At 44.0% G+C, this 24,940-nt stretch overlaps 3 protein-coding genes across 4 annotated transcripts; 2 read left to right on the forward strand and 1 right to left on the reverse strand.

Moving 5' to 3' along the window:
* Positions 1 to 987: 987 nt before the first annotated feature.
* LOC146763014 (hsp90 co-chaperone Cdc37-like 1) lies at positions 988 to 10,763 on the reverse strand. 2 transcript variants are annotated; one of them, XM_085571080.1, is made up of 7 exons: positions 10,622 to 10,763; positions 9,175 to 9,456; positions 8,312 to 8,408; positions 5,585 to 5,700; positions 5,170 to 5,292; positions 2,813 to 2,971; positions 988 to 2,033 (listed from the first exon to the last, which is right to left on the reverse strand). In XM_085571080.1, exons 1-7 carry the CDS (start codon positions 10,697 to 10,699, stop codon positions 1,935 to 1,937), a joined length of 954 nt encoding a protein of 317 aa, XP_085427206.1. In that variant the 5' UTR covers positions 10,700 to 10,763; the 3' UTR covers positions 988 to 1,934. The 2 variants fall into 2 exon arrangements, with proteins under 2 accessions (XP_085427206.1, XP_085427205.1); XM_085571079.1 differs by having other exon boundaries at positions 10,602 to 10,763.
* Positions 10,764 to 11,334: 571 nt separating this feature from the next.
* LOC146763015 (uncharacterized) lies at positions 11,335 to 24,938 on the forward strand. The gene is made up of 2 exons (XM_085571078.1): positions 11,335 to 11,614; positions 19,481 to 24,938. The coding sequence occupies exon 2, from the start codon at positions 19,948 to 19,950 to the stop codon at positions 20,827 to 20,829; it is 882 nt and encodes a 293-aa protein (XP_085427204.1). The 5' UTR covers positions 11,335 to 11,614; positions 19,481 to 19,947; the 3' UTR covers positions 20,830 to 24,938.
* Positions 22,703 to 24,218, forward strand: LOC146763016 (uncharacterized). The gene has a single exon (XM_085571077.1). It carries the CDS (start codon positions 22,845 to 22,847, stop codon positions 24,216 to 24,218), a length of 1,374 nt encoding a protein of 457 aa, XP_085427203.1. The 5' UTR covers positions 22,703 to 22,844.
* Positions 24,939 to 24,940: the final 2 nt, after the last annotated feature.

Consider the following 24,940-nt stretch of genomic DNA (forward strand, 5'->3'; position numbering starts at 1 on the left):
CTCTGCTCCAGCGTCTGTAGTGCCTCCTGCCCCTCCTTCTCCACTGACCTTGGTGTTGCCATGTTTTTTTCTCTCACATGTTCTCACCTCTTCTTCTTTGACTAGAAGAAAAAACCTGTGACTTTGTTTTGATTTTCTTCTTAAATATGTCATCACAGAGGCATCACCAACTTCTCTCATTGGCTCAGCTTTGGCCAGCAGAATGTTCATCTTCAGAGCAATCAAGGATTGGCTCTGCTGGACATGGTGGAAGCTTCTAGCAGCTTCCCACAGGAGCCATCTTTGTGGCTCCCCTGTTGCCAAAAAACAGGCCATGTCAAACCAATACACACATGAAGAAAACCTTTATATTGACATTCGAGGAACAGACTCTCCCTTGAAATATCTCAGCTACAGAGTGCATGTTTATGGACAGAGTTACTATAGAAGCAGCAAGTTTGAAAAGTTTGGTAGAAATTTTGGATTGCATAGGCTCTGACACCAGACTTGTTCTGGGAATACCATTTGGAAGTAAGATTCTGAAATGGAAGGCTTTTAAAGATCTTCCTATTTCTCAGTACTTGGTAATTTCATAAAACATTCACTTAATAAAAAGAACTTTAGTTTAGCAGTGTATGAAATACCTGCCAAAACCTGACTTACAAGTGCTTGGCTCCTGACTGTAATCAAGCTTTTTGTTGAAAGTAGAGTCTCATCCCACCCACTGTGCCTGATGGTCCCCTTTTGTTCTCTTTATCAAATGTTTTTCACTCCATTACAGATCTGGCTTTAAAAAATAGTTTAAAAATGTAGTGAATTTAAACTAAACAAGTCTTAAAAAATAAAACAAACCAAGTTTCTCAGTGACCATACAACCCAAAGATCACATGTAAGCAATTCCTAGTTGGAGGGGAACACCAAACAATGTTTTTATGAAAGCAAAATGTAACATTTAAATCATCTTAGAAGAAGTAGACAGCCAGTGTTTTCATTGATGCCATCCAGATCTGCAGTACTGATGTCATACCAATTTATTGCTATTTATGTTAAAAGCAGATTTAAGAGCTATACCAGGAATATAGCAAAGTATAATTTTGATTTCCAGTATTCATAGAATAAGACATAGCCATATCTAATAACAATAGCAGTTTCTACTGGAAATATATCACTTATTGTGTAAACATTGTGCAATTTATTTTTCATATTTTAATTCCCAAAATTATAAAAGGCAAATTTAGTAGCATAAAACACATTCACGTTTGGCAATAAGAACCTTCTTCATAGACAACCAAAAACCTATGAAATGCGGATGAAAAATTAAAACTCTACAATTCTTATAAAGATTTGTAGGGACAGTGCTGGATGCATGTGGGGATCGTTTCCCTTCAAAGGACATGCATTCCCCTTAGAACTCTTGATCTTTTTTTATTCTTTTTCACTAGTTTACATATGCATAGAATTTCACAACAGGTTCATGAATATTCATTCTGCTGATTTTGCATTACACTTACAGCTAGTTACACTTGTAGCTAGTTTTTTATCAGAAAGTATGGAAAAAACTCTGTCTGCTTTAAGGTTCGAGGAGTCTCTCTCATTTCTTATCTTTTCAGCTTAGAAATTTAATTTGCATTCTTTATCTTCAGCTGGGGCAGTTTTACTAGTGCTGCAGAGTTACTAGACTAAACAGCATATTTTACTTATGCTAGAAAGCTCAAAGCAGCACATTTCACTTAAATCTAAATGGATTTTTACCCTGTTAAATTTTCACTCAGTTTCACCTAGCAGCACATTTTCAAACATTATTACAAGCATTTCTGGATTAGTCTCCCTCCACATACCCTCCATGCTCAAAACACCAAAAATAAAATGCAATACCAATAAAAATGTGTCAAGAAAATAGCCATGTTCTTTTCTTTGTAATAAAAAATGAGTACTTTGCCTCAGTCTTAACAGTGCTATACTGTGTCCATCGTTTTGGCTTCTTCATCTTTTTGTAGCATTGAATTTAAATTGCAGACACTTCTGTTTATGCAACCTTGTAGATCTTTTGCATTCTGCAACAAATGAAGAATTGAAAGCTTAATGTCAATACATACACTTAAAGAGAATTAAGTCAAGCTATTTTTTCTGTTAAGATGAGATAATTTTGTAATAAAATATAATTTCTTAAATAAAACCCTAGACAGCATTATCACAATGTGAATATCAAAAGCTTCTTTAAATTTAGCTAGCATACTATGACCCTATTGTGAATTTTCTTAGGGTTCAGTTACCAGATCTTACCAAACAAGTACCTTGAGCAAATTTATTTCAAAGTACTTTAGATTGTGTTTCCTTTCCTAACATCCAGCTTTTAAAAGCTTTTAAAATTTTCTTTTCAGATGTGATCATCACTAACACTGAAACCAAACACCCCAGTGTTCCAAGATAAAGATAAAAACAAGGTATCATAAAACTAAATTTTCCTTAGATTTGATTACCTGCATATTTCCATTAATGGAATTAGTAATTTGCAGTTGAAAGCTCATTTCACCTCCTATTATTCAAAGTATATTTAATTCTGGTACCTGAAGAGGTTAATGATGCAGTTTTCTATTTAGCACAATTATTCAAGGGCACTGAATTAATGTATGCCTTTTGACACTATAAATTGTGAGAGCTTTCAGAAACAATCTCTCCCATATTGTTAATAGTGCACACTAGAACTATCAGTGCTCCAAGTATAGAGACCTATTCTATTCCTAGATATTAAAAAGTACATAATCTCAAGAGTGTGCCAAAAATTTTTTCCTAATAGAGTTTTTATATTCATTTTTGGAAATAAAAAGTCTACCTGTGACAAAGACTCCAGTCCTTCTACAATACCAGTATAGACACTGGAATTCTCTACGGACATGGCTTGAAAGCTTTGAGACTGTGAACAGATTCTCACTCTTGATTTGAATGCTTCAAGCTCAGTTTTAAAAGCTTCCAAATAGCCTTCTTCTCCTGCCTGTAAAGAGAGGAGTGAAATATTTTTCATCTTAGCCAGATTTACTTCTAGTTGTAAGCATACATACTGATAAAAAGAAGTCCTGAAGTAATGCATATTATACTCATTGAAGGATAATGGTTTGGAAAAGTCAATAACAATATTAGCAGCAGTCAGCTTAAAAAGAAGATTCAGTGTTGGAATGCAAGCATCTCTGAGTCCATCAGAGAGAGAAATGAATGTAGGGGTTGAATTAAAGCCTTTAGAGAAATTAAAATATATTAAGCCACATAGATATGGAGTAGAAGCGTAGGTTTAAGTCAGTAGAAATGTAAGTTAGTTTTAAGTAAGTAGAAATATATTTTAAGTGCCTTAAGAAACTGTGTTAGCTAGTAAAGGCCCTAAGGCCTAGTTTAAAGTTCGGTAACTTAGTTCCAGACATAACAAAAACATAGCAGAACTTTGCTTGCATTTCTAGACTAGATAGAACTATATGCGTAAATAGATAGAACTGACATATGTAAATTTTTAGTAAGAAAACAGCACATTTGCCTAAATAGATAATATTATATATGTAGTTATTTGGGTAAGAACTGACACTACTTTCATACTACTTTGGCACATTAGAATAAAGTTCAGAATGGTGTAGAAAGAATGTTTTAGAATCGTGTTTTTAGCTGATTGGTTGTTTTATGTATAAAAATCCCCCTGTATTGAGAAGAGGACAACAACCACAACCACAAGATGATGAACTACAACAAGAAGAAAGAAGAAAAGGACTGTGGGGCTGTGGTGGCTGCTGCTTCAGCTTGGGACTTTAGGCTAGGGAGCTGTTACTACTGCCTCTGCTTGGGACTCTGTGCTGGGTAGCTGCCGCTGCTGCCTCTGCTCAGGACTCTAATCCAGAAAGCTTTAGCATGGACTTTTAAACTTAGAACTCTTTGTGTTGCAATGTATCTGAACAACTTAGACTACAGTGCGCACTAGCCATCCCACTTGTAAATTGTTCTTATCAGAATTTTCTCAAGGCCCTCTGAAATTCATCATGGTTACTAATACATAAACTGTGCTAAAATAAGAAAGATAAAGCTGAGAAACAAAATTCCAAGACCACAAGAATTCAATAATGGGGAGCGGCAAAGCACCTGGACTGTAACCAATCACATAGTCTGAGATGTGCATGCAGAACGTGTGGACAAGACAAAGGCACCAATAAGAAATGCGTGACTAGTGTGTGCAGAGAGTTAGAATGTATAAATAAGTGCATAACGTAAACAACAAACAGCTTCTGCTTAATCATATTGGTCCATTGTCCAGGAGTCTTGAATTTCCCACACTCTTTGTCTTTGAGATTGATGTATTCATGCAATAAACAACTTTATAACAACCAACAACTGCTCCTGCCTCTTTGAAGACCCCAGACCCAAGAAAAGCTTAATAATTCAGGTATGATGGGTTTTGTTTGTTTGCTTTGTTTTAAAGACACACTTTGGCATTTTATAAGTATAGGAACTGAGATATTCATTCATCTGAGAACATGCAAGAACAAAACATAATTTTAACCCTTTATTTATTCTACCTCAGAAGCCAATACCCTTCAGAGAAAAGATACTCATGGCAGCACTCACTTCAAAAGCGAAGCATGAATCAAAGTGGGTGTCAGCTTAGGTCCTTAGGGGATCATTAAGATCAGCCTGACTTGATTCTTCAGTCTTGTATAACTTAAAATAGAACCTGAACCAAACACAGCTCCAGTCTTCACGTATCTCTCCCTCTGTCAGCATTTCAGAGCTAACTATCACTGACTGAAGAGAAACAGTCTCCAAATTAGGCCCTGACATGAACTGCATAGAGAGGCATGATGACAAGCAAAATAGGATACTCAGTCCTTAGAAACATTCATGATAGAGATAAGTAACATGACCCTCACACATTCACATTTACCAATGTAATTTAGGTGGTGCTTCATTATTCCACACTCCTGTAGTTCCCATGCTATGTTCTGCTTTCCCTCTGGCCTAACAAGAATCCATGGAACTTCCATTCTCAAGACCAGAATTACACAAAACATTCATCCTAGAATGAACTGCCAACAAAACACCACTTCCCTATAAGCTTGATTCAGTCAGTAACATATTTAACCTCCAACCTCCTTCAGAACACTCATCCCTTGTAAGGCTACAAGAGTTTTTTTCAGTGATATACAAATTCTGACTTACCTTGGCTTTTTGGAAGAATAGACGAAAACAGCCTCTTGGATCCACATTACAACTTCTGGCCATTTCTATAATAAACTGCATCACAAGTGCTTGGTGTGCTATTTGCTCCATCAGAGCTCTTTTCTGAAGATAAAGTACATAATTACAGAAAATATCTTTAGAAGTATAACTCTATCTAAAATTCAACATAATCTTTGCATTTGATTCCTAAAGAGAAAAGAATGGATGCTGAGAGAAGCAAAGAGACTTAATTAGCTATGATGAGATCTAATGTAGTAATGTGTTTTTGAGGCTTCCTTCATTATGGGAAGACATGGAGAAGAGCAATTAAATTGGCTCATCAATCTGGACAGCTTTTCTGTAGTGTAAATGGGAAACTGCATACTTTTAAGCAGTTTAAAGTTCTTCCTAGTACCTGTTCAGCTTCTAGATGAAAACACCACAAGATGAGATATTTAGCTGTTTCTTCACATACAAGATATGGGTGATCAGACAAAAATCTTTGACTGTCATCCCATCTGCCCAGCATGCCTAATTAAAAAAACACAACAACATGAATTAATGCATTCAATATTTCAATGATTTAATGCAGTGAGGACATTATTGAAATTTACATACTACTACAATCTCCTTCATGCTTTATTGATACCTAAGAAGAACTGCATAGTAATCAAACTGAGCTCAAATTTTTTGTTGTTTTTAAAACACCATACAATGCTGAAAGACCATTGCCAATCAGGTATGCACAAACTGTAAAGATACAATAAGACCTAAACAGTAGCAGCTAAGTATATTTTACTATCTCTGGAAGTTTTAAAAACAAGTTAATTGTAAATGGTTTTCACACACTGTAACTGTCCTAGGGTGATGCTTGTATCCCCAAATGTGTGTTCTGTTTATGCTGGATATTATATTCTGTGCCTTCAAGACAGGCTCTGAGAGCAAAGGTGGGGAGAAGAAGAAGCAGAGTTTTGTTATCAGCCTGTACTCACTCCTCCACATTCGGCTGGAACACAGAACTCCACTGTGTTGTCTGGGCAGACGGGTCAGGACACGGCACTCCTTTGCTTTTTAGTTAGTTTAGCTAGCTGAGGCAGAGTTTTCCCTGGTCAGGTTTTCTTTCCCTTTTCTTGGAACTGTTTGAACCTGCTCCAGACTGGGACCTGGGGAAACACCAAGACTTTGTGGCCTACCAGGGCCTACTCTGGGCAGCAGCCTTTCCCAGAGCTGGAGGGACTGATAACAGAATGACCACCCACCAGAGAGATTTTCTAAATTTGTCATCTCTTCAAAGTGGCAAATGAGTTTTGTCATCTGGTATTGTTCATTTTTTGTGCTGGGGAGTGCTTTGCCTGTTTAAATAAACAGTTTTTTTTCCACTTCTCTCTGAGGAAATTTTTCCTGAACCAGTTGGGGGGAGGGGCTGTGTGGGTTGGCTTTCTGGAGGGGCCCCTTTTGGAAGTTTTCTCCCAAATTTGCCCTAAACCAGGACAGTAACAAAGTAGTATCTATCTATATTTGTTAAGAATTTGATAGCATGCCTAAGTTGATGGATGTACACTCAGTGATTAGACAGAAATGTTCTTAAGGTTCTTGCAAGTAAGACAAATAGAAATTAAAATATAATCATAATCTAAAACTAATATGCTTCTGACATGGTTTGCCAGGTTTTAGGAAATACAAAGCTATTTTTATAACCAAGTTCTAGCATTAAGGTCAAAACAGGAGATCGAACTCAATGGTTGAAATTTAACTGGAAGGCTGAATTGTAGTAAGTAGCATTGTTATGGATGAAAATTAGTCCAGCCAAATAAAAATAAAAATAAAAATTTTAATTAGGATCAAATTCTCTCTGAGCCAGCCACAAGGAAAAAGGACAGTGCCGAACCCGGGATTGGCGCTGGGTGCGTGACAGGAAGGACGCCTCTCGGCAGAGGTTCCCCTGGACACACACACCGCCCTCTTGGACCCTGAAGTTCTTATAGGAAATTTTCTGCCTGAGGCTAGGATTTCAGCCATCCGCCTTTTCTTTCTATTCAGAGTCCCACATATTCATAAAGTTATTTTCTCCAAGTCCAGGTTGAACAATCCAAGTCCAGGTGTGGATGATTTCCCTGGTGAAGTTAGGGGAACTGTGGCATTCAGATGTATCAGCCCTGAGGACTCCAGCGATCCCAATTACCAGGATGATCAGTGCCTCGGCTTCCAGTATCGCCCTTTGGAACAGCCAATCTCCGGGCCAGCCACATGTATTAAATTGTAAATGAGGCTTTATCCAAGAAAACCGGTTCTGGTGTAACCAATATGTGTGTGTGTGTGGGGGGGGCAGCTCACAGTGCTGGCGCATGTGTTTTGCAATAACAAAATATTATACATGCCAAATCATATTTCCCTTGATCAAATACAACAATATTACATTGGCACAAATTATAACCAACATACATATCAGCATGAAACTACCTTAATGGAAAGAGCTGCAGGTTGAAAGGCAGAATTCAAAATTTAAGCAGTGAGATCACCTTTCCCCCCTCTATTGTCCTTTGCATGCGTTAATTGCCCTAAAATATATATTAGTGATAGTTCACTGCTTGCCAATACTAGATACAAAGTTTTACCCTTCTATCACTCATATAAATATATCTTTAAAATTAAAAGTGGTTGCATCTCTATATAGTCTTAACAGCTGTTTTGCAGGTATTTGCCTTTTATCATTCATCCCCCTCATGGATTATGAGACAGTAAAACTCCACCTACTTATAGGAGGCAGGTACAGACAATCCCAGGTATTTTACATGCAGGAATTGCATCTCCACTAATGCCCTTATCATTCCCCATGGAACAGCAGAAGAAGTTGCTAGAATTTAATTTTCATGGCTTGAAAAATGTTTTCAGTTCTATATTGGTGCAAGAAATTTTCATTGATCATAAGAACTGAAAGTCTTTTGTGATTTAGTTTCCTTTACTTTGAAATGTTTATTTGTTATAATGCTACATCGCCTGCCCTGAAAAACAAGAGTCTAGATACTCTACTTGACAGATGTTTCATTTGTTAATACCTGTTTTGAATAATAATAATAAAAAATAGACATCAACAAACTCTACAGGTGGTTAAACTGCAAAATGTTGGAAGGAACATACTTACCAAAGTATCTAATCTTTTGTTCATGCTTCTGCATAAATGATTTATATATATCTTCATCATCTTCATCTTCTTTTCTTTTATATTTACTAATAAAACTCTAAAGATGAGAAAAAAACTATCATAGAATCTCCACATTTACGTTTTTGAACTACAGGATTATTTTAATTCATTGGTGTCTAAAGTGCAATGTTCTAGTTTTAAGCATAGCCCAGCAAATACATATGTAGCCAATACTTAATGTACCTATGAAGGTTATTTACCAAAACATAGATTGTCTAATTAATAATAGGATGAAAAACTACTTATCATACTCTTCTTCTAAGCAACAATCTATCTCAAAGTTCTACACACTAGTAGGAACTTACTGATCTATAAATTATGAAAAACACCTATACAGTCCAGTCCCAATGAAGCTAACTCAGTGGAATTATGAAAAATGATGCATTAATGATTCATATTCAAATTAAGTGCTGAAAACAAAACTGGAATTTACTATAAAGGCAGTTTGTGCTAAAATAATCTTTATTAAGAAATTCATGTTCTCAGAGGTCAACTGTGCATGTTTCAAATGTGAGAATTTGGCATAACAAGCAAATTTAATGTGAAGAACAATTGCTCATCCTTGTTTTTGGCAGCAGTTGCTAGAAAGGACAAATAAAATTTCTGATTCCCAATTAAAGGAGAAGTGTCACACATATTTGTGATATCAGTGTAACATGTCCCCTTTAAAAGGGAAAAAAAGAAGGAAAAACATTCAAGACATTACAGTAAGCACTGCACTAGATATAGAAAACACTCAAGATGAGAAATAAATGAAATATAAAAGGCTTATAATTGTGTTCATACAAATGTATATGACATACCTTATTAAATACCTCCTTACTAAAAGAATTTGTATTCCATAGATTCTGTCTTTCCCTCTCTATTAGGGCTGCTTCTTTTCTCTTCCATTCTTCTTCTCTTTTTCTCAGTTCTGAAGCTTCAGTCTGTGCTTTGGCATATTCCTGATCCATGGATTCTGAATTATGCAGTGCTAAACTACTAAGTTTCTGCTGGGCTTCTGTTAGATTCCATTTGGATTCTATGGAACTCTTCACAAATTCTTCTTGCTTTTGACAGATTAATTCAATCCCTTGATCATAGTTCTGTGTAGAATACAAAACATTCTGTTTGAGGAAGGAAAACTGATAGAATTTATGAAGCATATAGAAACAGAAGGCTTTGATTCCCAAATAGAACACTGAGATGGAAGGGTGTTCAGGGGGCTGGGGGGGATAGGCGCATCAGTTGGCCCCCAATGTGGGTTTGCTAAAAGCCCACGCAGGAGCTGGAGCCCTTATTTTAGGGGTCTCAAAAGCTCTTTGGAAAAGTCAACTCCCCTGTTCTGTTGCTTCAGCTGCTTTTGAGTGGCTTTGAGTGACAGGGATAGGTCGGGAAGTCGCCTGAGCGCCCCAGGCGAGCTGGCTGGAGCTGGGACCCCAGACAATTCCACGCACGACCGCACGGTTCGACAGGATTGGTGAGAACCCCCTTAGTTTCGTGTTTCCTGGGTACGTGCCTAGATGGGAGATGGTTACTATAGTGACCACGGGAAGCTGCGAGCACGGGTAAGCTGGGACCCAGTGCACGCAGCTTGGAACGGGCCGGCTTGTGTATCGCAGCGGAGAAGCCGCTCCGACCGAAAGAGCCTGCGTTCCCGGGGTGGGGAAGCCACGGGAGGGGGTATCGAACCCTGGGACAGCGGCGGGAAACCTCCGTACCCCAGGGGAGCCGAGAAAAAGAGCAGGAGCCGCCCCGGCGGTAGCGCAGCGTGCGCGCCCCCCCCTCGCCGATTCCCATGCTTTCTAAGAGTGGGGAATTCAAAAATTCGTGCTGTGCTTTAGAGTCTGGTGGTAGATAGTGCACCGATACGATAAAAAAAAAGGGTGCAGAATTATTGGTGGACCAAAAGAGCACATTAAAACACCTTAACAATATTTTAACTAATGTTACATTCCCAAATAAGCTTCTACTGCGTTTCGTATGCTGGCTAACAAAGGAAATACCAAATTTCACTGTGAAAGACATGAATTCAATCTGATTTTGGGACCAAATTGGACAGATATTAACTTTAAAAGTTGAAAACTGTGAACATAAAGCTTCTCTATTTATTCCGATATTTTTACAAACTCAAAAAGAGATTTTAAAAGCAGAAAAAAGCATACAGACACAGACTAACAGTCCGACTAAACCTTTTTGCCATCCCGATGCACCCCCGCCAATACCTTAGCCCTGATATCGCTTTACCCACCCTGTATCCCCCTGTAACACCTGGTTCTTCTGAGAAATATAGTCCGGACTTCTCCAAAAGTGAAAGGTTCTCTTCCCAGAGGCCTGGGGACGTGGCATGATCTCTGAGACCGGCAGACCACATGCTCCAGAGTAATGGCGGCGGCCATGGGCTTTTGCCTTCTTCCCACAATCCCCTTCTTCCCACAATCCCCTTCTTCCCACAATCCCCTTCTTCCCACTGAAATAAGAGATCTTCGAGAGATCACTTGAGCTAACAAAATGAATGTATCAAAAATGAATGTATCAAAAATGAATGTATCATATTTGTAGAATCATGTGTTGAATTTTAAGAAACCTCTGCCATGGCGCAAAAGACATAGGAAAAAAAATTCTTTAAAGCTTCTTGCAAAAAGACAAATACCAGAGAAGACCAGGAATGCAAAGAACTCAGATAAGGAAGCCCCTCTGTCAAGGATGATGGACTTATCCAGATAACAGAGCAGAAGAACAAAAGCGCATGCGCAGAGGAGAAGAGTTCAAAAGTTCAATGCAGAGCAAGACTGTGGTTTCAGCCTCAGAAGACCACCAGAAATCCCCATAAAGACCACCACAGAAAACCACGCATGCCCAGAAGGGCGTGGACCTATTTAGCATGAAAGGCGAAGACAGGCGGGGCCAGGGGTTGAATATGCATAGAAAAGTTGTGTAATGTATTGCATATAGAACACCTTAGTGAATAAAATTGTGGGACAAACTCCAGCTCGAGGCACAAGATTTCGGAGAGCTATCTCACTTGTGCCGGGCGCTGTCATACATACCCACTTCATAACTACATTGAGTTGTGGAGTCTATTTATTTATTCCGCGTATCGCTTCATTTGGCGACCACGAAGGGACTTCCCTGCTCATCTGTGGGTCCGGCTGAGGGCAGACACCCTCAGGCGCCGCGGGGCACTTCCCCGGAGGGACTCTGTGCCTCGGCTGTACCCTACGGAGGGCAGACCACGGCCCGTCGATAAGCGGACCAAAAGCGGTATGTATTATTTTCTTTTGTTAAGGAAAGGCACTGATAAGTCGCATTAAGACGTTTTTGCGCGCAGGTTTGCCAAAGGGGCTTGCAAGCAGATCGGCGGAGGAGAGGTTCCCCCCCAAGGCTGATTGCACAGCTCGGGGAAGGAAAGAGGTTGCACCCCCCCAAAAAAAACCTGATTGCGCAGCTGGAGGGGGGGAAAGGTTTCCCCATGGTCGATAGAGCGGCTTGGGGAAAGGGAGAAATCCCAGTTTCAGTGTGGTGTGTTTGTTATGTCCGGACGTGCGTGTTTGCATACGTGTGGGTGTCTGTGTGAGTTTAAGAGGGTGAGACGTGGCGGTGCTAAGATACCTGAACGCGGCGCGGCGTTGCGATATTGCTGGAAAGCGCGGGGGTGAGGCAGCTCTCAGTCAGCACTATCTGATAGAACAGACGGGCACATCTGCTTGAGAAGCAGCGTGCATGCAGGGCAAGGGCTGTCTCTGGTGAGCGAGAGCGCAGCTCAGAGCTAACAAAAGTACTCTAAGCCCAGTTTGGCCAATAGCGCAGTGGGCGTGCACAAGCCGCGGTTTATAAAATTGCTTTAAACACGGCTAGCTACTAGCGCAGCTAGTACAAGTTAGGACTCGCAATCACCACTTAAAAGCATCACTGGTTACTAAGAGTTTGTTATGCGGTGATACTGCCGTTCAGGATCGAGAGCATCTGCTGCTGAGTTCTAACTAACAAAAAAAAAAAAAAAAATTTCTTTTTTTCCTAGTAGTCTAGATTAAACTCGTAGTAATTTGTAATTTGTGCGGGAAGGGGCAAACAACAAGTTACATACTTGATTAAAATAAGTTAAGTTTGCTCTAGGAGACATGATGACAGCAAGACAAAGTACAGAAGTATCCAAGGCCAGTCCATTAGGATGCATCTTGGCTCACTGGAAAGAAATAGCAGGCAAAGGGGGTGTGGAAAATAAAAAGAGTTTAATCAAATATTGCTCCCATTGGTGGCCACTCTATCGCCTACAGGAGGGGGCGAGATGGCCTCCTACAGGTACTTTAGAATATAATACCTTGTTACAGCTAATGCTATTTTTACGAAGGGAAATGGGAGGAAGTTTCTTATTGTGATATGTTTTTCTCCCTCCGAAATAACCCTGATTGGCAAAGGGACTGTGGCATCAAAGCCCCCTCTGATCCCCTCGTTCTAGCTCTTGAAAAAGAAAACAGAGGCAAAATGGGGAAACTTAAACGGTGCTGCTCAGCCTGTAGTATAGGACAGAGGTGTACCAGGGCAGATAAAGTTTATCGCACAGCACTAGAAGAACAAGAACAAGATCCAAGCAATCTATTTAGTCCTCACTTAGGAAGGCAGGAAGGAAGGGGTGAGAACTTAGGAGAGGCATCAGCAACACCTACACTACACACGCCACCTGCATCACCTGCACCACCTACACCACCTACACCACCTGTTCCACCTACCCCTTCTCTTCCTTCAGAAAGAACACACGCTCCAATTCCCATAAGCAGTCCAGTTGCATCTCGAACCAGAGGACAAATATTGCAAGCTCCTTTACGAGAAACAGTAACATCGGAGGGAGAAAAGGTACTAGTTAAGGTACCATTCTCCACCCTTGATTTGGAAGCATGGGAAAGGGTCACGGGAGATTACCAAAATGACCCAGTCAACACTGCTAAACGTTTATGATACATTATGAAGCAACACAACCCGGACTGGGGTGACATTCAATTGTTATTAGATGCATTCACTGAAACAGAAAAGCAGTTAGTTCTAAAAACAGCAGGAGATCTGGTAGCAGATCACTTTAGGCAACAACAAGTAGATCTAAGAGAACATTTTCCACTTCAAGACCCGGGCTGGAACCCAAACCAACCAGAAGAGAGACAAAAGCTAAAGAAATATCAAGACTGGGTGGTCTTGGGAGTGGAAAGAGCAATGCCTAAAACCATAAATTGGTCAGCTCTATATGCTATTAAACAGGGACCCTCGGAATCCCCCACAGAGTTCCTAGACCGTTTGAGAAATGCAATGCAGCGCTATATACCACTAGACCCTGCATCTGAGGTGGGGATACAACAACTAGTTAATCTATTTTTGGGGCAGTCCACAGGGGATATTAGGCGCAAACTCCAAAAGATTCGAGAAGAAAACGCCCAGAATTTAGAAACTCTACTGGGAGAAGCTTGGGGGGTCTTTAGCAACAGGGAAGAAGTGTATAAGCGAGGGATGAAAAATTTAGTAGCAATAGTACAGGAAGAGCAGAGAGGAAAACATGGAAGCAGGCAGGGGCCATCCAGGCAAGGCCCCCCCCTCCCCCCCCGGTTGGGCAGAAATCAATGTGCAAACTGTCAGAAACAGGGCCATTGGAAGAGGGAATGTCCAGAATGGAAACAAAATGGACGAGGGAATCAAAGGGGGGAAGTAGTAGCCCATGTGCAAGAAAATTAGGGGGGACCGGAGGAGACTACCCCAGCAGGCCCTCTGGGTATAAATCTGAAGCTGGGGGAAATGGAGAAGGAAGTAAAATTCCTAATTGACACTGGGGCAACATACTCAGTTCTAAATACACTCTGATGCCCATAGGAGATAATTATGCTATAGTTACGGGTGCGACTGGCCAAACTGAAAAGGCATTTTTCTTCAAGCCACTCAAATACAAACTGGGAAAGCAGTGGGGAATCCACAAATTCCTATATATGCCCAACTCCCCTGAGTCACTTTTGGGCAGAAATTTGCTAGCACAATTACAAGCAACCATTACATTTAAAAATGGAGAAATGACACTGGAGGTAAACTATCAAAAATATGTAGAAATATTAAGTTTAATATTAACCACTAATGAAGTCACGAGAGAAACTGAAATTGATAAAGAGGTAATGGATCAGGTATTCCCTGGGGTGTGGGCCTCTGATGTACCAGGGAGAGCGAAAAATGCTTCCCCTATACAGATCTGGCTAAAAGAAGGAAAGCAACCGGTCAGAGTTAAACAGTATCCCTTGAAGAGGTAGGATAGGGAAGGGATTAGCCCAGTAATTAAGAACTTTTTGCGTCTAGGATTATTAAAGGAATATCAGTCTGATTTTAATACCCCTATCCTACCAGTTCGCAAACCTGATGGGTCATACCAGTTAATACAAGATCTGCGAGCTGTGACCAAGGTAACTGAAGATCTGTATCATGTGGTGGCAATTCCCTGTGGGATGAATATTCTCCTGCACGGTGGGGGTGTAGGGAGGCAGAGATCTCTGAAGCTTGCTCTTGGGGAGAGAGATTTATTGGAGGATTCAGGAATGCCTGAGCCCCGTGCTCTCAGGCGTAGCACGTGGCCGGGCTTAGGAGGACGGGGGAGGGGAAGAGAGAAACTGAGGGTTTAGGAGAGGGAAAGCCCCAGGGGGGGAGGAAGTCCAAGAGAGGAGGAGAGGGCCAAGAGAGGGAGGAAGTCCAAGAGAGGAGGAGAGGGCCAAGAGAGGGAGAAAGTCCAAGAGGCCGCATGACCGCTCGGAGCCCCCTTTTCAGGGGCTCCTAGGTGGGCTGGGACAAGGCATGGGCCAATGGGGTTACAGACTCCGATGCTTCAGGGGCAGGTACAGAGGTGCGGGATGAGCCACAATCTTTTGCGGGGTAGGATGGAACAGTCCATTTCACTCCAGGATTCATCCAAGGGCAGAAGTGACATTCGGCTAGCTAAGATAACAATCATATCTATCTACCCTCTGCAACAATTGCCCCTTTTCGTTAAACTTTTTAAAAGGTAAATATTGACTTAATTACTATTTTTGCACAACTTGGGGTATAGAACCTATTGGTATTGAAACTACACTTATTTTTCTTAAAATAATCAAGCTTACTTTACAGTTCCTTTAGCCAAGATGTAGAGCTCAAACCTTCAGATAAACTGTTTAGCTAGATTGCTAATTGTAATCGAGGTGGCATTTATTTCTTTACTGATTGAGCATTTTAACCTTTTGACTGCTTTAGTCTAATGGAAGAATTTAACTGAGATAGTGTTATTAAAACCTTTTGGGGAAGGTTCTATAATTGACTAGGTTGAAAAAGTCTATTAGAGCTTTGTATCAGTTAGAGATATGGTATCAGAGCTTGCAGTCTTGGCCAGAGTAACCTAGGCATGTTTTTGGTTAACCTATAGGTGAAACTTCAATACAAAAATTTGAAATAAGAGAACAAATGTAACAACAAGGGTACAAAAGTAACATGCATGTGAAAACAAATGTCCATAGTCTTGAGTTGTTTCTGGCAGGTAGTTTTCATCTCGTCTTAGCACAGTTCAAATCTGAGCGCTTGCTTCTTGGTTTGCACCTGCAAAGTCACTGCCATTTGTGAGGGCACTGCTAGATTCTGGTGCGTAGTAAGGCCCCGCATTCCCTGCTGGGACCCACCTGGATCTTTCACCTGTGAAAACACAAGCAAGCTCTCTCTCCCATGTTACAAGGTTGCATGGGCTATTTGTCCTGTGACTGAGGTTTTGATTAAGACTTTTATTTTTGTTTTTTTTGTTGTTCAGAAAGTGTCTTTAAATGGGGATGTCAGGCTGTCCTATACAGCAATTTGAAAAATTGTATGCATATGGGGCTTTGCTGAACCTGTTTTGGGGTGTGGCCTGATACATTCCCCTCTTCTGTTTTAATAAGCTGCATTATAGGGCTTTAGATGTCTTTTCTATGGTACCCCCCAACAGCTGGTAACCATAGGAGAAAGGGAAGCTACTATCTAGTGCCGCTACTAGGAATTCTCTCTCGTCCAGAGATGGGACAGCTGTCCACTCTCTGGGACCATGAGGCTTGGATATATGCCTGTCCATCAGTTGGAGGCCATCAATGATCCCCTGAGCATCCTGGGAAACTGAGGCAGCAGGGGTGGTATTGGTAGGGGTAGCACAGTTCTCCGTGGATCCTGTACTCGTCAAAACAGCTGCCAGGTGCTGTTCCTCTTTCCCTGGCTGCATGCTAAGCTGTGAATCAGATGCAGCAGCTGCCAACAGCTGGGGCAGAGGGGCAGGAGGAGAGGTGTCTGTAAGCGAAGCCACCAGGGAGGAACTGGCAGGTGTGGGAGGACACACCGAGGATGAGGCTGCAGCTCTGGAACGTGGACACAGCGTAGGAGAGGAGGCGAGGGCGTCCAGTGGCTGCAGGGGTGGCGGCGGTGTGACGGGAACCACTTGTTGCGTGGCTGGCCGGAGTTCCGGGCGGGCACCCAGCACGGAGGGCTTTAGCGGAAAACCCGGAAGTGATTCGAAATTCCCCGGCCGCGGCAGCGGTGGTGGAACTCCTTCTGGCGGCTCCGGGGGTCCTGCCGGCGCCGCCGCTGAGCTCGGGGGTTCTGGTTGATCACAGACCGCGGCCCGGGGCGCGTGGGGAGAGGCAGGCTCCATCGGCGGCGAGGCAGAGGCGGCAGGAACTGGCCGGACCGGGGGCACCGCGAACCGCGCATGCGCGGGGCGCGTCACTAGTTCCGCCGGCCGAGCCAAGATGGCGGCCGCATCTGCCGCCCCACCGGAGCCGTCTGATGTTGGGCCCGCGCCGCGGGGGGGTTGCCGGGGGGCGGGGGGTGGTGGGGTCGCGGCACGGGGCACGGCGGGAGTGGCAGGCTCTATCGGCGGCGCGGCAGAGGCGACGGGGACCGGCTGGACCGGAGGCACCGCGAACTGTGAATGCGCGGGGTGCACCACGTGGTCCACCGGCCGAGCCAAGATGGCGGCCGCGTCTGCCGCCCCGCCGGAGCTCTCTGGGATCGGGCCCGCACAGCAGGGGTTGTCAGGGGGCGGGGGGTGGCGGGGTCGCAGCGCGGTGTCCCGGGCTGTCCCCCCACGGCCGGGGCTCGGGCTGGGGTGGGCGCAGTGGGCTTCCCGGTGAGTTCAGCCGCACGTCCGGGATTGGGGGCGTGGGCACGCGCCCTCCTGGCGCGGGCGGCGACGGCAAGGCGGCGGCGGCGAGCACCGGGTCGAGTGTTTGTAGAAACGCGGCGAAGCCGCTTTGTAAGAAGCCAGCGAAAGTAGCAACCGCCACTACTAGAAGGTTTTCGGGGGGAGCCGGGGCGGGCACGAGCCCCGCGGCCAGTGGGGGGGGTGGGGCGGCCGCGGGGGCCGGGACAGGAGCGGGGGCCGCGGCGGTTGGGGGTGGGGTCACGGTGGATGCAGGAGGGGTGGCCGCAGCTGCGACTGCCGGGCCCGGCGGCAGGCGGTGCGGCTTGGGGATCGGGGGGGCGCGGGGGGGGGTGCGCGGGGGCCGGGGCGGCCGCGGAGGTTGGGGGTGGGGTCGCGGTCGCGGCGGAAGCGGCAGGGGTGGGAGCGGCCGTGGGGGCCGGCGCCCGGCGGCGCGGCGCGGGGGTTGGGTGGGGGGTCGCAGGGGCCGGGGCACGGGCGGGCGCGGTGTTTGGGGGTGGGGTCGCGGCCGCGGGGGTTGGGGGTGGGGTCGCGGCGGAAGCGGCCGCAAGGGTCGGCGCCCGGCGGCGCGGCGCAGGGGTTGGGTGGGAGGTCGCAGGGGCCGGGGCGCGGGCGGCGGGAACCGCGTCACTCAGGGGGTGGAAGGGGATCGCGGCGTGGTCGTCAGCAGTCGCGCAGGCCGGCCACATGGCCGGGACCGGCTTTCGCGGCACGAACAATTCGGCCACAGCTCTAAAAGCTGGGAGTAACTCGCAAGCTTTCGGGTCTCTCCTAAAAATCTCAATAAAAAGCTTATCACCTACTGAGTCCCAGAATTCTTTGGTAAAGGCAGCTGATCGATCAGTATGAGGGAAGTGGGGCAGGACCCATTCCAAGACGGATTTTAACTCTTTCTTAGGCAAAGTACTGTTATAACTACGTAAAAGATGGTTCAATTGTTTATAGAGATCTCTATCTAGGGTAGAGTGGGATTGTCCCATATTTTAGACCTGTGTAGCTCACCTCGAGTTTGCAAAAGCAGAGACCCTCTCCTCAGGGCTCTGCACAGGTCCCCTCAGAGCTCCGGACGTCTCTCCGGACAGCTTTTCCGTGCTCGGGACCTTCAGACCTCCCCCCTCGGGGCTTCCAGCGCAGGCAGTGCAAGGCAGTGCTCGGTGCGCTCTCTTAACGTGGCCACGTGCCACCAGCTCACAGCTCTTTGCTCGGGCAGTCTCAAGAGCTCCAAAAGCTCGCTACTGACAGGCTATGGTGCTCGAGGGTAAATTGCCTCGGCAAATCTTTAAAGAGATAAGGCTTCTACGTTGCTTAGCAACGACAGCCTGTGCTCAGAGCAAAGAGGAAGCTATCACAGGTAATTACCATGCCTGGAGGTGTCGAGATTCGTGGATTCCTTTTCCTTCCACGTTGGGCGCCAGTTGTGGGATGAATATTCTCCTGCACGGTGGGGGTGTAGGGAGGCAGAGATCTCTGAAGCTTGCTCTTGGGGAGAGAGATTTATTGGAGGATTCAGGAATGCCCGAGCCCCGTGCTCTCAGGCGTAGCACGTGGCCGGGCTTAGGAGGACGGGGGAGGGGAGAGAGAAACTGAGGGTTTAGGAGAGGGAAAGCCCCAGGGGGGGGAAGGCCAAGAGAGGAGTAAAGGGCCAAGAGAGGGAGGAAGTCCAAGAGGCTGCATGGCCGCTCGGAGCCCCCTTTTCAGGGGCTCCTAGGTGGGCTGGGACAAGGCATGGGCCAATGGGGTTACAGACTCCGATGCTTCAGGGGCAGGTACAGAGGTGCGGGATGAGCCACAATCTTTTGCGGGGTAGGATGGAACAGTCCATTTCACTCCAGGATTCATCCAAGGGCAGAAGTGACATTCGGCTAGCTAAGATAACAATCATATCTATCTACCCTCTGCAACAATTCCCTACACGTTATTAACTTGCTTAACACCCAAATTAACTTGGTTTACCGTTTTAGATTTAAAAGATGCCTTCTTTTGCCTTCCTATCCATGAAGCCAGTCAGAAAATTTTTGCATTTGAATGGGAAAGCCCCAAAAGTAGGCGAAAGACCCAACTTACGTGGACAAGACTCCCACAAGGATACAAAAACTCACCCACTCTGTTTGGAGAGCAACTTGCAAAGGAATTAGAGACCTGGAAAGCCCCTCCCGAGGAAGGGAAGCTGCTACAGTACGTAGATGACATCCTGATAGCCACACGAACGAAGGAAGCATGCGTGGCCTGGACAGTAAGCCTCTTGAACTTTCTGGGGCTCCAAGGGTACCGGGTATCAAAGAAAAAGGCCCAAGTAGTCAAACAGAAAGTAATTTATCTGGGTTACGAAGTCAGTGCTGGACAACGTAGCCTGGGCCAAAGCCGGAAGGAAGCAATATGTCAAACCCCAAAACCTCAAACTGTAAAGGAATTACGAACTTTCCTGGGGATGACGGGGTGGTGCAAATTATGGAACTATAATTATAAACTGTTTGTGAAGCCCTTATATGAATTAATTGCAACCGAAAGCAGGGACATCCAATGGACAAAGGAAGCTACGCAGGCTTTCAACCAACTGAAAAAAGCCCTCATGTCAGCTCCAGCTCTGGGATTGCCAGACGTGAGTAAGCCTTTCCTTTTGTTCTCCCATGAGAAGCAAGGAATTGCCTTGGGAATATTAGCACAGGACCTCAGCCCATACCGGAGAGCAGTTGCTTATTTCTCTAAGCAATTAGACACAGCTGCCAAAGGGTGGCCTGGGTGCCTCAGGGCTGTGGCAGCAGTCACAATGAACATCCAAGAAGCACGTAAATTCACCCTAGGCCACAAAATGACTGTGCTAGTGTCCCACACGGTGTCTGCAGTACTGGAGGTGAAAGGCGAGCACTGGCTTTCCCCACAACGATTCCTGAAATACCAAGCTATTATGGTAGAGCAAGATAATGTAGAGATAGTGGTGACTAACATTGTCAATCCAGCCTCCTTCCTCAGTGGAAACCAAGGAGAACCAGTGGAACACGACTGCCTAGAGACCATCGAGGCCACCTATTCCAGCAGCCCTGACCTGAAGGACACCCCTCTTGAGAATGCAGAAGTCTGGTTTACTGATGAAAGCAGTTATGTCATCAGTAAAAAACGGCACGCCGGGTACGCAGTAACTACCTGCAAAGAGGTAATAGAATCTGGACCCCTGCCAACGAATACCTCTGCACAAAAGGCCAAGATAGTCGCTCTAACTCGGGCCTTAGAATTGGCAAAAGGGAAAGAGATAAATATATATACGGACTCAAAGTATGCATTTGGAGTAGTGCACGCTCATAGAGCCATCTAGAAAGTGAGAGGACTGCTGAACTCTCAAGAGAAAAACATTAAACATGCATCTGAAATACTGCAACTTCTGGAAGCAGTTAAGTTGCCAGAGAAAGTAGCGATCATGCACATTAAAGCACATCAGAGGATAAACTCAGAATTAGAAGAAGGAAACGAGCTGGTGGATAAGAAAGCAAAAGAAGCAGCAAAAATTGAGGTAATAAATGAGGCAGCCCTGATTCCAGATGGGCAAATTTCCCTTGAAGGTAAGCCAAAATACAATAAATTGGACACAAAATTGATTCAAGAGCAAAAAGGAGATTATAACCCAGAGGGATGGGCCACCATAGAAGGAAAGTTAGTCATACCCTCCTATTTATTATGGTCCCTAGTAAGGGAGAAGCACCGGAAAACACATTGGGGAATTAATGCTCTGTATAAATATCTAAATGAAAGAATCATAGCTAGACATTTACGAGCCACTATCAGTCAAGTGACTCGACAATGTGACCTTTGCCTCCAGACAAACCCCAAGAATATTCCCAAACCAAGACTTGGCCAGATTGGGAAAGGCCAGGGGCCGGGGCAACAGTGGCAGATTGATTTCACGGAATTGCCAAGAAAAGGGGGGTATAAGTTTCTACTGGTCTTAACAGATACCTTTTCAGGATGGCCAGAAGCATTCCCCACCAGGACTTCTAAAGCTCGGGAGGTAACTAAGGTATTGGTACAAGAAATCATACCACGATTTGGGGTCCCGGCTACAATCTCCTCAGATAGAGGATCACATTTTATTGCAAAATTAGTACAAGTGAGCCAATACTTGGGCATAGACTGGGAACTTCACACCCCATATAACCCACAATCAAGTGGTCAAGTAGAGAAAATGAATCATTTGATCAAACAACAAATTGTACGATTGGGACAGGAGGCTAATTTGCCGTGGCCTCAATCCCTCCCATTAGCACTACTGCGGATTCAAACCAAACCCAGGACCAAAGAAAAACTGAGTCCCTTTGAATTGCTTTATGGGAGACCATATGGGGTGCAGAAGGGAACGTCTGCCCAGGACGTATCACTAACCTCCTATATGATCACTCTAAATAAACAACTTAGAGCAATCGAGAAATATGTGGCCAGAACTCGGGGTGTGGGGCTGGACGCACCGGTACATGACGTACAACCTGGAGACTATGTATATGTTAAGTCTCTTACAGAGAAAGCCCTGGAACCACAGTGGGAGGGACCATACCAAGTACTCCTTACTACCTTCACTGCAATCAAGATTAAAGAACAAAACACGTGGATTCACCACAGCCGGGTTAAGAAAGCTCCGGAAGACACTTGGAAAATAATACTGGGTGATGGTGAACTGAAACTAAAATTTACTCGGACAAAATGAATGTATCATGGTAGGTGGGGACTCTTGCTGAAATGTTGTTTACAATCATAGCTGTATTCCAACAATTAGAAGGTAAACCTAGTCAAAACACCGCTAAATGGCTTTGGTCCCAAGCCTTTACTCAATACACGGGATCCATGGGGAAGTCTTCTGATTTAAAAGGTTTAAATCTAACAACTCTGGTCATGCACAGTAACCAAATATATACACAACAAGAGTGGCAAAAACAGAAGTTGTGGTCACTTCAAGGGACCATAGGAGAGGTAATTGAAATAGGCTGTCGGATGATTAATGGGACTACCCACAATAAAGTAACCCAAATCAGTGAGAATAAGCGCCAGAAGATCTGCAATCATCCAAGTGAAATAGACTGTTAGTACAAATTCAAATTAAGACAAACTGTTGATGTGGTTTGCCACTGGGCCCGTGACACTATTAGGCTGTCTTTCAAATTTACAATAAGTGCTATAGCCAAACCTACTACAACCCACTCCAGCACTCAAGCACAAACCCAAAATATACCATTCAATCTTGAACCCAGAGTTTATGAAATCGGGCCATATGTTATAAGGAATACGGGTCAACAGAAACTGTTATTTAACCCAGAATGGTCCCTTAAACGTGTTGAACTGTTAATGCAAGCTAATATCTCAACAATTCAGCCAGCCTGCTCCCCTTTTCTAAGGTCATCCTTCGAAGGATGGACAAAGTGGCTACAAAAACAAGTACACCTCCGAGATAGAATGCGAAGGGATTTAACTGGGATATTAGGGACCGGGTTGGGAGTTTTGATTAGGATTAACTCCGAAATATTAATGAATAAATTAGCTATAGCAACTAGCGATGTGACAAAATTAAAACAGCCTTTAAAGTCATCTCTATTAGCACTAGGAAATAGTCAGTGGCAAGTCTCAAAAGTGCTGCCAAAATGGAGAGACTTTGAAGATCAGGACCATAGCTTACTGATAGATGCATTAGAAGGAGCACAAGAGAACATATCTTTAGCCTTTAGCTGTATACAAGCGCAATTATGGATACAGTCAACAGCTGCTTTAATCATAAGGGAAGGGAGTGAAGGGGTGTTTCCAGCTGAAATACAAAAAGTTGTCTGGGACAGTGCTACCGACTTTGAGAGAGACCTCCAGTCTTGGTGGACCATGATAAATTTTACATATGATCCCACCACTAACACTGCTACTGCCTTTGTGCTCACTATTCGTAATGCCACGGTTCACACTATTCACCCCATTGTTGCTCTAGGGTTGAGTCATGAAAAGTCAGTACTATACCCCTCAGAACACAGGGCATGGGCCTGGAAAAACCAAGGGAAATGGCAAACCATTAACCTAGAGCCTTGCATTGCTCGAGAACAACAGGGATTCATCTGTGAGAGTAATCTGATTAGTGCTCAAGACGTATGCCTTGACACTGATCAGGGCATTTGCCACTTTGAAATCCACCCAGACACCAACCAACAAACTATACTAGTATATATAGGCGATGGCTGTGTGTGTTTGAGAACTGTGTGTAACATTATAGAAATTGATAAAAACAAAGTCCCCTTATCTAGTGAAAATCATTCCAATTTCTGTATTTGCAACTTCATCAAGATTACTGGGTGTGACTTTATATACTCAGCACCAGTCGTATCCCACCAGTTAATAAAATCAAACTACACAACCTACAATGAATTACCACCCACAGCTATTGGAATGAATTTAACCCTAGTAAAACAATTAATGAAACATCAAGATCTAATCAAAATTATAGAAGAGATTCACAAGAATGGGCAGAGAACTCTGGTTACAGTCCATCATGATGTAACTGAAATAAACAGAGTTCTGCAAAGGATAAAACAAGACGGAAGTCATAACTGGTGGGATGCACTATTTGGATGGTCACCGACTGCAACGGGGATCATGAACACTCTGTGTCACCCCATTATTGTTTTATTAATATTAGTTACTATAAGTCTAATAATGTCTATTTTAACACTCTTGTGGAATTAGAATATGTTACAACGTGTGGCCATTCTAACTTCACTCTCTAGAACTCATAGAATCCTGCTAAAAGAAAACTGTCATAACAGTAAAATCTAGTAAAAGAATTTACTATGTTTTAAGAAAAGGGGGGACTGAAATAAGAGATCTTCGAGAGATCACTTGAGCTAACAAAATGAATGTATCAAAAATGAATGTATCAAAAATGAATGTATCATATTTGTAGAATCATGTGTTGAATTTTAAGAAACCTCTGCCATGGCGCAAAAGACATAGGAAAAAAAATTCTTTAAAGCTTCTTGCAAAAAGACAAATACCAGAGAAGACCAGGAATGCAAAGAACTCAGATAAGGAAGCCCCTCTGTCAAGGATGATGGACTTATCCAGATAACAGAGCAGAAGAACAAAAGTGCATGCGCAGAGGAGAAGAGTTCAAAAGTTCAATGCAGAGCAAGACTGTGGTTTCAGCCTCAGAAGACCACCAGAAATTCCCCATAAAGACCACCACAGAAAACCACGCATGCCCAGAAGGGCGTGGACCTATTTAGCATGAAAGGCGAAGACAGGCGAGGCCAGGGGTTGAATATGCATAGAAAAGTTGTGTAATGTATTGCATATAGAACACCTTTGGGAATAAAATTGTGGGACAAACTCCAGCTCGGGGCGCAAGATTTCGGAGAGCTATCTCACTTGTGCCGGGCGGTGTCATACATACCCACTTCATAACTACA

The sequence above is a fragment of the Lonchura striata genome, chromosome W (assembly GCF_050655825.1).
Source record: "Lonchura striata isolate lonStrDom1 chromosome W, ASM5065582v1, whole genome shotgun sequence".
NCBI classification, from domain to species: domain Eukaryota; kingdom Metazoa; phylum Chordata; class Aves; order Passeriformes; family Estrildidae; genus Lonchura; species Lonchura striata.

Excerpts from the sequence above, each read along its gene's own strand:
- LOC146763016 (XM_085571077.1), top strand. The coding sequence starts at position 22,845 with ATGCAAGCTAATATCTCAACAATTCAGCCAGCCTGCTCCCCTTTTCTA.
- LOC146763015 (XM_085571078.1), top strand. The coding sequence starts at position 19,948 with ATGACGGGGTGGTGCAAATTATGGAACTATAATTATAAACTGTTTGTG.
- LOC146763014 (XM_085571079.1), bottom strand. The coding sequence starts at position 10,724 with ATGTGGTCTGCCGGTCTCAGAGATCATGCCACGTCCCCAGGCCTCTGG. Across the intron at positions 5,293-5,584 it reads TTCATCTAGAAGCTGAACAG|AAAAGAGCTCTGATGGAGCA; the intron begins GTACTAGGAAGA and ends CTTTATCTTCAG. Across the intron at positions 2,972-5,169 it reads TATTCTTCCAAAAAGCCAAG|GCAGGAGAAGAAGGCTATTT; the intron begins GTAAGTCAGAAT and ends CTCTCTTTACAG.